This window comes from Dreissena polymorpha, chromosome 12 (genome assembly GCF_020536995.1).
Source record: "Dreissena polymorpha isolate Duluth1 chromosome 12, UMN_Dpol_1.0, whole genome shotgun sequence".
NCBI lineage: Eukaryota > Metazoa > Mollusca > Bivalvia > Myida > Dreissenidae > Dreissena > Dreissena polymorpha.
Window position 1 is genome coordinate 64,845,177 of NC_068366.1, and position 16,281 is coordinate 64,861,457.

Consider the following 16,281-nt stretch of genomic DNA (forward strand, 5'->3'; position numbering starts at 1 on the left):
TACAAAAAATGGTGACTTAATGGTTAATGCCGAGTAATATGACATACCTCTAAACATTGACTGATATAACAACTTACTGTTGACATGATATAAAAAATATATCAGGCATCGATATATAAGGCAAATATCAATGGGGCGGGGGTATATATCTAGTAAACATAAAACTCACGTGTCTGTCCGAAATCGAAAAATGTAATGAATAGTCATTAATATTATGTTCATCAATTTATCCACAGGAATATAACGGAAATGCGTTCTCTAATACGACGACGACGGTGATGTTCGATCATGTGTTCAACGCTAGATGCGTGCGTGTCGTGCCGACACAACGTATCGGAGAGGACACTGACATGAGGTTTGAACTGCTCGGCTGCTGTAAGTACATTTGATCTTGTGAACAGAAGATATTATATAGCGTTCCCTGAACAAGAATATTTTCCAATTAACACAATTTTGAATTCATTTCGCAAGAATGAACATATGCTAATTAATGTGCAGCATTACTTTGCTGAAAGTAATACAATCATTGTAATACTTTTAGAGCTTTTATATTTCCACAGTAATTGCGGGTAAAATAAGCTAATTTTCAGTATGATCATAGATGAATACATTCTGGAAATAAACAAGCATGTTTAAGGCAAAGTACAACGTATATGGCCTAGTAATGCAGAAAAAGGCGGAACGCGGACACAAAATTAAGTCTACGATAATTTATTGGAATGCATGAAGTAGAAAAATAAAAAACAACAAACAAATCGACCACTTAATTACTGAATACATTCCTAAAGTAACAGCTATATCAACCGATGATTATTAATTAAGCCATATTGTCTCAGCCGATAAAAATAGTAACGCGTTTCAAAACTTATTCGTGATAAGCGTACTTTACGGAACCAATCATATTTAATGTCAGGTATTAAAACGTCAATAAGACAGTATCGTCTTTTCATCGTGCATGTCCACGTGAACTTGCATTCACTTACTTTGATATTTTATCCTGGTTGCGGAAGCTCCCGATCATTGCAAGGGCTTTATCACACCACGCTCTACAGAGTTCCCCAGTCGAGAGCTTCGTAAGATCATGTTTGACAAGGAGAAGATCATTACGTCGATGCGGATCACCCTGACCAGTCCGGCTACCAAGCAGACGCCCGCGTTCAAGGTGGTCTATGCAAGGGCATGCAACTACGAAATGGGTCAGTTCGTGAAGGAGAACGCCCATCCGAAGGTAGGCGATATCCCGCTAAGTGCGCCAGAAGTACACGTCCCTCGTAATGGCCCACCGTGTTTATACACAACCGCAAATATTAATATACATGAAAACATGTTGGTAATGTATGTGATGACGCTTAGAGACCCAGGGCTTGATATAACGAATTCATTTGATGTTATCAAACATAGGTAATTGCAAATTGCAATTGTATTCGTTGTATTGAGAACAAAATGAGTATATAAGTGTGATATCCAAACTGCGTCAGGACGGGTATGGAATGTGATTTCCTCGTTGGTTTTTTTGAGATTATCTCTCAGCAAAACGACACGCCGCTCCATACTTTGTAAATCAAGTCGATAGTCTTTCCATATTTGCTCGACTAGATGATCACAAATAAAAATTCTTTTACAAAAAAGCCTCCTTTCCTTTGGTCAAACCACATCCAAAATACATATGGCCGCCAAATTTACGAATGCTACTCTTGGTGTTACCCATTTGTAGAGTAAAGCAAAAAGCTTACGTCATTTTAGCTGCAATTTCTTTGATAAAACGGTTCATAGCAATTACCATAAGAATATGACCGAATCTTACGTAAGATCCCCTACGATCTGTTGATACAACGACCTTCTTGATATTTATGCGTTATAAGGAAGAAATGACGGTGACTATATGATAAATACGCGGGTGTTATTTTTTAAATCACGATATTATGATTTCTTTTTTTGTCAGCATTTTAAGATCCCGTTCGGTGAAAGCTCGCTAGCTTTAGATGTACCGGGGCTCCCTATCCGCTCCCAGTGTATTGCCGTGCTCACCCACTGGGAGACCGGACACGACCAGAAGAGCGGCCATCACAGAGCGGGGAATCCATTGTTTAATATGGAAACAGACGGGTATCAAGTGACATTCGAAGGCTGCAGTACGTGTTACATAAAATGATATAATTATTGAAATAAGCTCATGTTTTTGATAATTTTTAGTTTCAAAAACAAGTCTGTAAATTTAAGTTAAATAATATTGGCATTTAATCGTTGTATAATACTTGAAGTCTCCATTATGGTTTTGGTTCTAATACAGTCAATGAAATGTCGTCAAATGACGTCACTACGAAAAGAAATAGAGAATAATAGGTTAGTGTTGATTATAGATCAGGTTTATCATGCGAGGCTTAGAAAACAAAAAGCACGAGCCTTGGCGAGTGCTTTTTCGTTTTCGTGCCGAGCATGATAAACCTGATCTATAATCAACACTAACCTATTATTCTATTTATCCCACTTTTTATTCAGTAAACCTTTTTTATTTAAACAAAATAAGTTTTCATGAGTGTTTGTCGTACTTTGATAATGACTGTAGTGTAACCAAGGTCAGTGTATTACTCCGCGTTCCATAAATAACCGCTGATCAAATAATCATTTTTTTTAATCAGAATATCGTTCTGTAACAAAGTGCCGAGCGTTATTAAATACAATTTTAATCATATTGAATTGCAAATCTTTAAGTTTTATGATATCAATATGACATTAAGTTGTTATATACAAGGAACTACATTTGTTTACAACGTAGCCTAACACCACACACAATTCACTTTCGATATCAAACTATCGAGTCGATCACGAGGTGCACAATATTTGCTTCTTTGTTATAATATGTGGTTATTCGTGACGAAATAACAAATATTACTTGGATTTAAGCTAATTATATACATTAACATTTTGAATGTTGAAAGTGGCACCAAAGTGAGGCAAAGTTGTTCGAACTAGAGAAAGACATTTTCTGGTGAAGTGACTGGGTGGGGCGAACATCAAGATCAACTTGTTCGACGGTAGACAGTGGTTGTCTAGGCTGCATTTCGGCCATAGTTTCGGTGCATGAAGGTGAACAAGAGGAATCTGTTGGATTGTTACATTAACTGGACTGAGCAAGACTGATCACTTTTGCTGCTGTTCAACAGATATGTTGGAATAATTGGTTATTGACTGGACATTGTTGTGCCCTGTTATGGCCATGGTTTCAGTGGGTGGAATGTTTGCATTTCGAAGTTTCTGGACCAGGAATTTGCGAACTGAGTGGTTCGTTATTCTCTTGTGCTTGAGAAAGCCGGCGTCTTTTGCCATGGCCTTCAGCATCTGACCTAACTTGTTGACACCTAATTGTTGGCGCAAGAATCACCGGGATGCAGTGTCATTTGTGCGTATTGACAGGTAGAAAAGATGCTTTGAAGAAAAATCAGATGGACGCATATCCGAGTACAGCTTGTAAATGAACACAGGATTTCTTGGTCCAGACGATTGTTTTCTACGGTCAAAGGGGAGCAACTCGAAATAACATCTTCAAAGGGGAGCAACAACAACAGAACCTATTTGCATAGTGTTCAATTTACCTAATACTAGGTTTTAATGACAATAAATGACAAAAAACTAGTTTTTTGCTACTTTCCTTTGTTTTAAGTTCATTAAGATTGACAAACATTTGAGATTGTTTTTATTATTGATGCACTTGGCAAATACAGGTGACGAGGTGCGTGGGAAAAAGTAGTCCCGGTTCGGCAGTTCATGACGTCATTTCGTGCCATTGATTATAGCCTTGCCGTTGATTATAGATGAAATTTAATCAACGGGGCTTTAATCAACCGATTTCGCTGTAAAAGTGGGATAAAAATGGTTTAGTGATGTCTTGATTTTATTTAAAGGTCCCTTCCAAATTTTCAACAGATCAAAACAAAACAAAAATCGGTTACAGAAATTTTTAATTAAATGTTGCTGATTTTTTTGTTCTGTCGTTTTCTTTGAACACTCCTGAATATACACTATTTCATCGAGATGAATAAATCAACAACTATGCGTACTATACATAGATATTACGGTTTAGGCCTGACTGGCTTCATCATAATTGTATACAACTACATCATTGATTACAATCTTTTAATAATATTTATATTATAATTACCTGTTTATCCACTATCAAATCATTATCATAATAGAACAACAATTATTTGTTTGAAAAATTATTATACATTATTTTATTGTAAAATGTTTTGATATACATGTCATTATACCAGAACAATATATTTGTAAATTGCACATGGCACCAATCATAATTATAGATCAATATTTTTGTTTCAAGAAAGTAATGGTTATCCCTTTTAAAAGCATATTACATATACTGCGACTTTGACCCGTTATATGTTTGGTTTTTAGATGCCTTGCCGCCTCATGGTAAGTCAGTCAATGCATTTTGAAACAACAAAGTATTTGATTAATGTGATATTTTTGTGTATAATTTCTGCAGTTAAAAGACGTTTTGCATTTGTACCGCGTTATGCGAAAATGGGTTTTAATGAACTAGGCGGACGGCGTAGCTCCAGACCAGCTTGCGCAATTGGGCAAACTGGCCATAAGCAATCCTGTCCGCCAATGAGACCACGAAACCATGCTCGAATTTATTGCGGACAGGGTAGCTTCTGAACAAATTGTGATAATGCGCAAGCTGTTCTGGACCTGCAAGCCGCATATGGCATAAGACACATTTTCGCATGACGAGACTTATTTTGACTTATTGCCCGTCTTATTTAAAAAAAATACAATTTACAACATTCGTCTGCTGGATTTACCTGACAATTGACCTATTTAGATTGGATTGTTTGTTTTAATGAAATCTTTAACATTTGCTTACATATAATAGCAATCAATCAATGACCTGTATATACATGTATATCTGTGTAAGAACCAATCGATTCGTGTGGCAATACCCACATTGTGAAACATGGCGTTAGGAAGCGCGTTGTAGGCGGCTCTTCGTTACTTCCGGGAGAGTGGCCGTGGCTGGTGTCCATGCACTTCTTGAAAACGCCAAAATACACGGATCTTCCCTGGCAATCCCAGAATTGTGGAGCATCACTTATTCACCCGCAGTGGCTACTCACTGCCGCGCACTGCGTAAGGTGAGTTCGATTGTCACTGGAAATGGAAAAGTAACAATCGAAATTCGGAACACATAACATAGTCCAGGGAAAGATACTGTTTGGTCTTCGCAGTCTCAAGCTTATTGTATATCATATTGCGCCACATTTGGTATGCCCTAATTAGGGGATGGATATAGCAATGCACTTTTCTATACGTTCACACATATCTACAGCGTTTCCGATTCTTGTCCGGACTATTACTTCATCATAACTCAGTTAGTGTTAACATACATTCATACGTTTGATAACCATGTGGATATGAGGTGTGAGCGCAGCACATCTAGCTGTATCTGACTCCAAACATACGGTCACATGTCTATTATAAAATATGAACTTCATACGGCTTATCCGGACTCTGATTGTGTTAGGTACTTGTCGAATAACAGCCCATAAATTATCAACATCTGGAGCTGGTGTATTAAATGTCAATGCTACATCTAAAGATCAAAGATAAAATATGGCCTAAATACATTTCGTCAGGATTGGATTGTAATTTCATCATTGATAGGACGATGGTAAAATGTCGTGATGATCAAAGTTAGGATAGAGCATGACGATATTATCACCTGTATCCCTTGCTGACAGCTCAATGACACGTTAACAGATTAAAGGTATATATGAGAATAATACAGCTCGTTCTGTCGCATAGTCAGTGGAACACAATAACGAACACAAGTCCATTTTAGTTGCCATTGCGATTTATTTTTGCTGATTAAACTCTAACACAACGTTTTCCAAAGTTCGTAAATATACAAGATAGATGCGGCGACCTAACGGCCCCGCAACAACAAGAATTGTGATCTATCTGCCCGGTTGCCTAGCGTGTACTGATTAACTCTACTGAAGTGAATATTGAAAGCTACGTGACTATCAAACAAACATGGTGGTATTCAACTTTTGATTGGTGAATATTTTTCGTCGTCGTCCGTGCTCATTGTTGTTTGGCTAATTTACTGATTAAATCACGTTGTAAGGAAAAGTCTAAATTACGTTCTCAGTTTGACCCTTGCTGACAGGATGTTTTGAAGTATTATACCCGAGGCAAGGGAAGCGATACTTTAATAATTTAACATTTTTTATGTTTTATGTATTACATCCTTTTGGAGAATGTTGCTTTCACACATAAGTCACGTTCTTGGTCTGAAACGCAATAACATATGCGCATTAAGGTATACATATTTTCGTTTTACTTCTTATGTTTTACAAAATAGTTTAATCAAAATAATATTATGTTATTTAGACTATTAAATTCTGTATAATTGAACATCTATTAATAATTTCCAAAATTCAAGTTTTCTATATTTACAATTATGTTCGTATGATAAACTATCTATTAACAATTTTCTAAAATCCAATTGTTTTATTTATACAATGATGCCCCAAATATTCGTTAGGTTACAGTTCAGACTTTAAGAACATCATTTATCTGGCAGTTTAAAAATAACTTGCCATAAACGTACCACCTTTTAAAGACCGCGGATTAATCACAATGCATGTAACACTAGCCCAAAGGTTAACGTCGCATTTAATGGTTATAATTGCATTTATTTGTTTCGACACACACTATACATGTGTTCAAAACTAGGGTAGTATAGGGTAGTTTAGTCACCCATGTGTGGTACACATCTTGTTCTTAAGTTAAACTATCCATAGTTGGGCGTTACACAAGAGCAACATTAAGTGAAAATAAACTTGTTTCTCTTGTTTCTTTATACCTAATCAAAACTATTACATGTAATTAAATTTGGTTATCTATAACTGAAAAGTATTGCTTTTCGGTTAGTAACTGCAATCGACGTAAGCTAAACAATTATGTCACAGTTTTAAATGTTTAAATGTGTGCGTAATTAACGAGCATGTCCGCAGTGATGTTCTACATGAAGGCTCATCGGATACAAATAACTGGCGCGTGGTGCTCGGGGAGCACGTGCAGGGTCGAGAGGAAGGCACAGAGCAGAACCTGACTGTGGACAAGATAGTCACACACCCCATGTACATGCGTGAGTGGCTGCTACTATATTCAACTACTTAATAACTAGTATTTGATATAAGTGGGTGGCAAAACCATTCCAGTGTGTCACTTACATACATATGGCCTGTCCAATACATGTTTTCCCCGACTCTTTCCATTGTATTGTCAAGTACACTATATTTGACGTGTGCGCTGGTACATTTCAATCTATTACACGTTTTCACGTGTTAACTCCAATATAGAAGACGCATGCAATGTCATCTCCAATGTATCATACGTTTGCACGTGCCTATTTTAGAGGAGCCGGAGGATACGTTGCGCAATGATATCGCCCTGGTTAAGTTGAGCAGTCCCGCTCACATGTCTGAGTACGTGAACACCATCTGTATCGAGCCCAATTACACAGCGCCCGTACACAACTACTGTGTCACTGCGGGTTGGGGGCACTTAGTGGAAGGTAGGCTCTTTCTTTTATATATAAATAAAAAAGAATCATTAAATATAATACAAAACAGTTAAGGTTGATAAATATTTTTTTTCCCAAAGAAAGAAGAATACATTTTATCCCACTTTTACAGCGATTTCGGTTGATTAAAGCCCTTTTGATTAAATATCATCTATAATCAACGGCAGGAAATGACGTCAATATTTCGACGAAATGACGTCATAAATCGAGCGAAATTATCCTGTCAAACTTATTTTGTTTAAACAAAAAGGTTTACAAAATAAAAAGTAGGATAAATAGAATAATAGATAAGTGTTGATTATAGATCAGGTTTATCATGCTCGGCACGAAAACGAAAAAGCACTCGCCAAGGCTCGTGCGTTTTGTTTTCTAAGCCTCGCATGATAAACCTGATCTATAATCAACAGTAACCTATTATTCTCTATATATATTATTATTGTTGATTACTGATTCCCAGTTGCAAACCGATAATGAGCAAACTGTAATTCTTTGTTTGTCAATCATATTCTAATTATTCAACAATGCGCTTCGTAACCAGTAAAAAAAACCAGCATCGGGGTAGTTACGTAACTCTCTTGTAAGCATGAATGACATCAGTGTTTCTTTACCAATACCTCATCAGGAGTGGCATTGTTTATCAGGGTCATTTTTTGCCGCGGAAATGCCGCACCATGCGAGTGTGCAGATCGTTCCCACTTCCGTCTGCATCGACCGCTACAATCTTCCGGAGGGCGATAAATTAGCCATCGATGCCTCTGTAATTTGCGCCGCCACTGAAGGCAGGGATTCCTGTCAGGTAGAATTGAATACCCCGGATGTGAAATGACGTCTTCATAAGCTAATAATTACAATTTCTGTCACTTTCATATGAATGCTGCATTCTGATTGGATAATGTGTTCACGTGACCGGTTTTTCATTTTCCGATGAACCCACTTCGTATGCAACTTTAAACATGATTATTCATGGCGCTACAATCTGGTCATAAACAAGTTGCCAAAATGACGTTATGTTTTGCGCGAAACTTAATGGCGTTGTTTTTTATTGGTCAATAGCGAAATGACGTTATATTTTTGCGCGAACTTCAACGATATACCCATTTGACGGAGATGAAACCGAAACTGAAAATAGATTCATACGCTAGAATAAAAAGGGCTTTATGCAAATTACCGTAATTACTCTATGTTTTCGGACACTCTAAGTTTTCGGACACTCCTTTTTAAAGGAAAAATAATTATTTTTCGTGACTCTTTATTTTCGGACACACGAGTTTTCGTCCAGAATTAATGTCTCTAAGTTTTCGAACAGTATATTTTACAGCGCTTTTTTACCAAATTTCGGTCCTGTTTTCGATATCTAATGACTCTTCGATCATGGGGTTTTACAACCAGATTAACATCATAAAACATGGCAGGTGCATGCCTGAGGGCAACGGACCATTACATTTGCGTTATTGGGTAAATTACCTTGCAAACCGGTATTAAACAATGGTTTCGCCCGATAGCATAAGCCTTATAATGACAATTACCAGGGGTAGTGCCAATTAACAGTTATCTACCGCAATGGTACTACCCCTTCTCAGTAAAATAACTGTGACAAATACTAAACGCTTCAAAGTGTGATGCACCATATTGCAAGTTTTACGAACAATGGAAGGTGTTAGACAACAACTATCGGAAATGAGTAAACAAAGAATTCATAGTTTGCTTTTTTATTGTGTTAATTACAGGTTCATACTAGCGAATATCGGTACATCACATGCTCATTTTTGAACTCGTTGGTCAAACTACAACCTTGTAGTAACTTTCTGTCAAATAAATTAAACATTTAAAAGTATTTAAAATGCAGTGCAAACATATATAACTGTAATTTATACTATACGGCATGGTATTTCACCATCGCGTGCTATTACCGGTAGTCGTTGAAACAATTAACGCTATTTTCGGACACTTCAATTTTCTACTCTAAGTTTTCGGACACCTGTATTTTGTAAATATTTTTTCGTATCTAAGTTTTCGGATACGAAAAAAATAAAAAAAATTTTAAGTGTCCGATAACATAGAGTAATTACGGTAGGCGTAATTTTCCCGACAGTTCATACACCGATGAAATGCAGAAAATGCTATTCAATTCTTAAATAAACTGAGTATCATAACGTCATATATGTACATGTTTTCCGTATCTGCACCGAAAAAGCGATATTGGCCATCCTACGCAACATCATTCGCTTCTTTTGTTTAAGAATTTCATGCCATAAGTTTTGGCTAGTGACCAACTAGTCAACATAAAAGGATGTCTTCTGCCCATTGAACAACTTTTATAGATAATCAACAATAATTAGTTTTAATAAGACTAGAATGGTTCTGTTTCGTTTGATAGAGCTTGATATATAACAGATCTGTCCACGATGTCATATTATCTCATCATTTATGTTATTCGTCCAAAAAATGTTTAGCCTCGCTAAAAAACATTCCTGAACTTGTTAAATATCATACTGAAACAACTTATAATTCGTGTCAGATTCTATAAAATTAGATGTATAAATCTATGTATTATATACTACGTAAAATGTAGTACTTTATGTCATAATATGGCAACTCCTATTCTATTTTAGGGCGACTCGGGCGGTCCGCTGGCGTGCTTCCATGATGGCCACTGGACCCAGGTGGGAGTGGTGGCTGGAGGCTTAGGATGCGCCAACCCGCAGTACCCCGGGGTCTACACGCGCGTTAACTACTACTACGATTGGATAGCGACTGTCATTGAGGCCAACTGAGCCACAAAATCTACACGAATATGTGCAACCAGGATGCGATATAAAACCTACTATTGTTAAATCACAACTGCTGGTGCATTTGGAAGATACCGTTCGAAATGTTTGACACTTAAAACTCAAGTGTATAACCCTCTCTTATATTTATACGTTGACGAAGATCTGCTCGACTTTAAAGGGGCCGTTTAACAGATTTTGGCATGTATTGAAGCTTGTCATTAAATGCTTTATATTGATAAATAAAAAAATTGACCTAAAATCTCCAGTAAAAAAAAACAAGAATACAATTTAAAAAAAGTAAAAAAGTAACCCACAACAGGACTCGAACCACTGACCCCTGGAGTCCTGGAGTAAAAAATTTCCCGCCTAGAACTCTCGACCATCCATGCTCATGCTTACAGCAGATGTATTTTTACCTGTATTAGCAATCCTCGTAGTATCCCAAAATATAAGGACAACAACAGAACCTACCAAATTATTCAATCGTTTCGCGTCGCACAACGCTTTATAATTTTTAGGTTTTCAAATCGTCAAAAGATGCATATAATGGATATTTAAAAGAATGTTAAATGGTCAGTATTACTCTTTCCTCAAATTATCTTAACTTAAACGAAAATTTGCGAATCTGAAACAACCTTTTTAATTTTGTCAAATTACCAAAACGTTAAATGGCCCCTTTAAACAGTAGTTGAATATAATGTAACCTTTTAATACATTGTTTATCAACATATATAAGAAACTTAAATAAAGTCTTTAGTTATCCTGTGATTTCGCCGCACTTGTTCACTAAACGGAATTTCGATGCCCTCTTTCACTCTGATAATATTACGCAATTTACGCGACATGTTAAATCTCCGTATATTTGAAATTATAAAGAAGTTACAAAAATTGAGTTCACGTCCATTGCGGTTGTGTACAGCGTTCATGATATGCAGAATATATCACTGTCTGAGAAAATGCTATTCCCGATTTATAAAACAATTCATAAGCGTGGTTAAGAAATAACTGGCTTTCGTAATTTCTTCTATCGACTCATATTACTATGTAATAGTTTGGGGTGTTATAATAGTTCTTTTGTTTCGTGTACATATACTTTTAATAAAAGCGTGTCATATTTTTGCAATGAAATGTTTGTACACTTTACTATTATACTAAAACTGAACGATTAAGATTATCCTGTTAAAATAGTATTAAGAATGTTCGAGAAACGCGTTCCAGAGGCCAACGAGCAAGATTGCAACATTTGAATATGAAAAAGCAATAACATACGTTTTAGTATCATTAGGTTTGTTTGAAAATAAAACAATACTTTGCAACTCAAAACTAAGAATACATAGTATCCTGGGTATACAAATCTACAGAGTTTATTTTTAGATTTATTTTAGTTTATAGTAGTTTATAAGAAATTATGAGCATATGATTTGAATGTTAAGAAACTTACTTATTTGGCAAATTTGTTGAATTTAACCGAATGGCAAGTATCAAGTAAAAATTCGAACCTCGTTCTCGGAAAACCGGGCTTTATGTACCATGCGTAAAGTGTCGTCCCAGATTAGCCCTTTGTGTAAAGGAAGTCTTACACATACAGTGCATAGCCTATTACAACGTTCTATGTTGGATCATGTAAGTTTTTCAATTGGTAGTTTGTTGTTACACATTCTAAAATTAACAGTAGTTTGCAAAAGGCGTAGAGGTAAGACACCAATGTAATTTTGTATATGCGATAATTGAGATATTTATTTGATTCAAAGGGAATAAGCTCAGTTGAATTATCTTAAGGGATATTAAATTATTATAACTCTCTGATTATACTCCTTTAATTGACGTTTCGGCATAATGCCTTTATCAAAACAATGGAAATTATTTGTTAACTACATGTTAACGTCTTTTGACTGCACAATTTAAATAGCAAAGAAAATGTTTTAAACGTCAATTGACGTTGAACATGATGACGTCATAACTGACGTTATATAAAATGGCGCCAAAAATGTAAAAAATCGCCAAAAATGAAATGACTTTAAACACTTACATATTTTGTCTCAATCTTATGTCAAATGTCATAATTTTTGATAACAAGTTTATATTATAATTAAATATGATGATGATTATTTTATTGTACAATATCAATTTATTAAATATATAAAGTACACATTTGACTTAAGGAGACTCGAATATTTTGTTCATTATAACATCTTCCAACACAATATATATCTTTTGCATCGATTGCTAGATTTGTACGCGCCTTAGAAAAATACTCGCGAATATTTCTTGATATGAGTTGTCTACAGCAATGATGGTAAGTTTATGACGTTGCTCAACATCAACGTCAAGAATACTCGGTAAAGTAATGGTCATAACAAAAGCGGCTATTTGTGACTAGCTCAAAAGCAAAAGGCACCATGGTGGTAACTGATTTTAAGTCAGTTTTATTATTATTAATATCAGAAGATGTGTGTACGCATATGCATTCCGTGATGTACATGTGATTTTTTTTCCGAAGAGGCCAAAACCAAGCGTCAAGTATGATTTTAGATGTTCACGTGGTTGCGACTTTCAATTGCAATACCGGGGTTCAAATTATGCGTTCCCTTAACTATTTATATGTTGTTGCAATGTTCAATTGCCCAACTCAGGACATTGTGTCTACTGAAATATTTATTCGAACTAAGATAGAAATTAAGTAAGCAGACTTAATACTTCTTGCGGATTAGCTGTTTGCTTTAGAATACAACTCATTCGAAACATATATTTATATTAACTGAAACGTATAACATTTCTGTTTTCTTATATGTAATATATAAAAGTTAAATATAATTTCGTTGCCAAATAAGTATCGTACACAGAAATAATGTCAAGCGATAAATGTAGCATTATGAAATATAATTTATGTAAATATTAGATTTATATAAGAGACTATTTTACATTTCTTGCTTACATCTGACTAACCCTTGTGTCCACATGCTTTTAGAGATTGAATTGTGTATTCAAATTAGCACTCAATTGGTTCCCTTATAACTTCGTATTGCTTAATGCTAATATCAAATAAAAATTGAGAGAAGCAAGTTTAATAATTTCTTTTGATATATTTTGAATGGTCAGTTGGTTATTCGTCCCAATACAAATGACATCCAAGTACCGTATCAAATGGTAGAATAAACATTACTGTGTTTATGTGTTTTTTCATTCATTATCAGATTGAAATTATACAAATATAACTGCTGAAACCGAAATTAAATTAGAGTGGCTATTTCCATTTAATTGTTTTAATATATACATCATTATTTCGAAATATTTAACGACAAACTAACGAAATATAAGCAAAAAACACAAGGAGCTAGTAAATTACAGAAAATAGATTTTTAATGTGCGTGCGTATTAGTCGTTTTAACAGAAGAACGCATCACATATTTACTTTTATTATATACATATTTAATGCTTTTAACAAAATACGGGTTGTATCAATCGTTGAAATAAAAAAATCCCGTATTACGCTACCTACTGTTTCCAATTCCGTATTACCATACAAGCCGTACTACTTTCTTCGACCCATTTAATGACGTCACATTACGAGCACCGAAAATAGGAAATCCCCTTGTCTATTCTTCGACCCATTTTATGACGTCACACAACGCGCAGCGAAAAAAGGAAACCCCTTGTCTAGTATTATTAGATACGTCGTCTGCAGTTTGACCGGATAGTTAATATGGCCGAATTTTCGACCATGGACATAACGGAATGGTCATCAATCGGTATTTGTAACTTAATTGACGATAGTTTTTTTGAAAATGAACTATTTGAAGCGGCTTTTCATAATTCTGGAGAGAATGAAAATGTCAGTAGCACTGAATATACTGAAAAAGTGCAGTGTCCACTCTTTAAGAAGCAGGAGTCCAGCTGCCCAATTAAAGTAAGTATGATCTGCATCAAAATATAGATCTAAGTTCACAAGGCCAAAGAAATCAAATGGAACATATGAATTTAAATAGTACCGTAATTACTCTAAGTTTTCGGACACTTAAAAATAATAATTTGTTTTCGTGTCCGAAAACTTAGATACGAAAAATATTCAAAAAATACAGGTGTCCGAAAACTTAGAGTCGAAAATTGAAGTGTCCGAAAATAGCGTCAATTGTATCAACGACTACCGGTAATAGCACGCGCTTGTAAAATGCCGTATAGCATAAATACTGTTATATATGTTTGCATTGCCTTTTAAATAATGTTAAATGCTTAATTTATTTGACAGAAAGTTACTACAATGTTGTACGTTGACCAACGAGTTCAAAGATGAGCATGTGATGGACCGATACTCGCTAGTATGAACCTCTAATTAACGCAATAAAAAAGCAGAATATGAATTCTTTATTTGTTCATTTCCGAAAGTTGTTGTCTTACACATTCCATTGTTCGTAAAACTTGCAATAGGGTGCATCACACTTTGAAGCGTTTAGTATTTGTCACAATTATTTAGATAATTGAACGGTTAATTGGCACTACCCCTGGTAATTGTCATAACGCTTTTGCTATCGGGCGAAACCATTGTTTAATACCGGTTTACAAGGTTATTTACCCAATAACGCAAATGTAATGGTCCGTTGCCCTCAGGCATGCACCTGCCATGTTTTGTGATGTTAATCTGGTTGTAAAACTAAATAATTGAAGTGTCATTAGATATCGAAAACAGGACCGAAATCTGGTTAAATAGCGCTGTAAAATATACTGCCCGAAAACTAGAGACATGAATTATGGACGAAAACTCGTGTGTCCGAAAATTAAGAATCACGAAAAATAAGAATTTTTGCTAAAAAAAAGGGGTGTCCGAAAACTTACAGTTACCGAAAACATAGAGTAATTACGGTAATGCTCAAGGTGAAACACGTAAACAACCAACATTTGTAAATTTAACAGAAGATGAACAGACAAATTTTGTTCAAAGTATGAACAATGTTAACACAACCCGCAAAACTGAATTATGTATGCGATATTTCCAACGCTGGCTATCAGAACCTCCACGCAATGAAACAAGATCTGTCTGTGAAATCATGACCACTAAACTTGACAACTACATAGGTTCATTCCTCCTGTCCATCCGAAAAGCCAACGGGTCTGAGTATGAGCCTGACACACTCACAAGCTATCATCGAAGCATTGACCGTTTGGAAAAACAAATTCATATCTATACACAAAAAAATAGTAAAATGAAGTGCTAAGTGTATTAACAATGAACATTAAAACGAAAAAATCTTTCAGTCATGATCAATGATGTTGTACTGTATTACTCACTGCTGTAGATATAGTATAAACCTAATTATTTTAGCTCAATTGAATCGAAAGCCGGAGGCTAATATAAACGCTCGCAAGTCCGTTTCCTGGGCTTAGAACCAGTACCAGTATGTGTCTTTGAAAGAGATCTTTATAACGCTCCCACGGTGGAGATCGAACCCTACCCCCCCCCCCCCCGGTCGCTAGGCGGACACCCTACACATTAAACCACGGCTGTAGAATTAATTTACTACATCCATCATAAAGTGATTAAATTCAAATATTTAAACAGCATGAAATGTTATAGCTGTGTAATTATGATTTATAGTTGTTATGTTAACCTGATTGGTCATTTTCACACATTTATGAAAATAAAATTTAATTCAGTGACAAATAAATGTATAATAGTTATTAAAGAAAACAATATCTAAATTTAATATAAGCCGCTCACTTTTAATAACATTTAAAGAGCAATACTATCTCAAACAAAATGTAAATAATGCCCATAATTTCATATAATATAATAATAAAATCATATTCAGTTTTAATTTTTTTTTTTACAAATACTGTACATGGCTCAATTTAAAAATAAAAAAGAAAATCAATCGTTTAAATGTGTTTTTTTCTCCAGATATT

General features: G+C 35.3%; 1 protein-coding gene across 1 annotated transcript; it reads left to right on the plus strand.

Moving 5' to 3' along the window:
- The first annotated feature begins 230 nt into the window (after nucleotides 1-230).
- On the plus strand, nucleotides 231-10,590 carry LOC127852938 (tryptase-like). Its single transcript, XM_052387019.1, has 8 exons — nucleotides 231-1,228; nucleotides 1,943-2,132; nucleotides 4,411-4,428; nucleotides 4,937-5,153; nucleotides 7,041-7,174; nucleotides 7,445-7,603; nucleotides 8,254-8,408; nucleotides 10,225-10,590. The coding sequence occupies exons 1-8, from the start codon at nucleotides 1,082-1,084 to the stop codon at nucleotides 10,384-10,386; spliced, it is 1,182 nt and encodes a 393-aa protein (XP_052242979.1). The 5' UTR covers nucleotides 231-1,081; the 3' UTR covers nucleotides 10,387-10,590.
- Nucleotides 10,591-16,281: the final 5,691 nt, after the last annotated feature.

Coding starts and splice junctions, on each gene's coding strand:
- LOC127852938 (XM_052387019.1), top strand. CDS start 1,082: ATGTTTGACAAGGAGAAGATCATTACGTCGATGCGGATCACCCTGACC. Junction 5,154..7,040: donor ACTGCCGCGCACTGCGTAAG/GTGAGTTCGATT, acceptor GCATGTCCGCAG/TGATGTTCTACATGAAGGCT. Junction 8,409..10,224: donor AAGGCAGGGATTCCTGTCAG/GTAGAATTGAAT, acceptor ATTCTATTTTAG/GGCGACTCGGGCGGTCCGCT.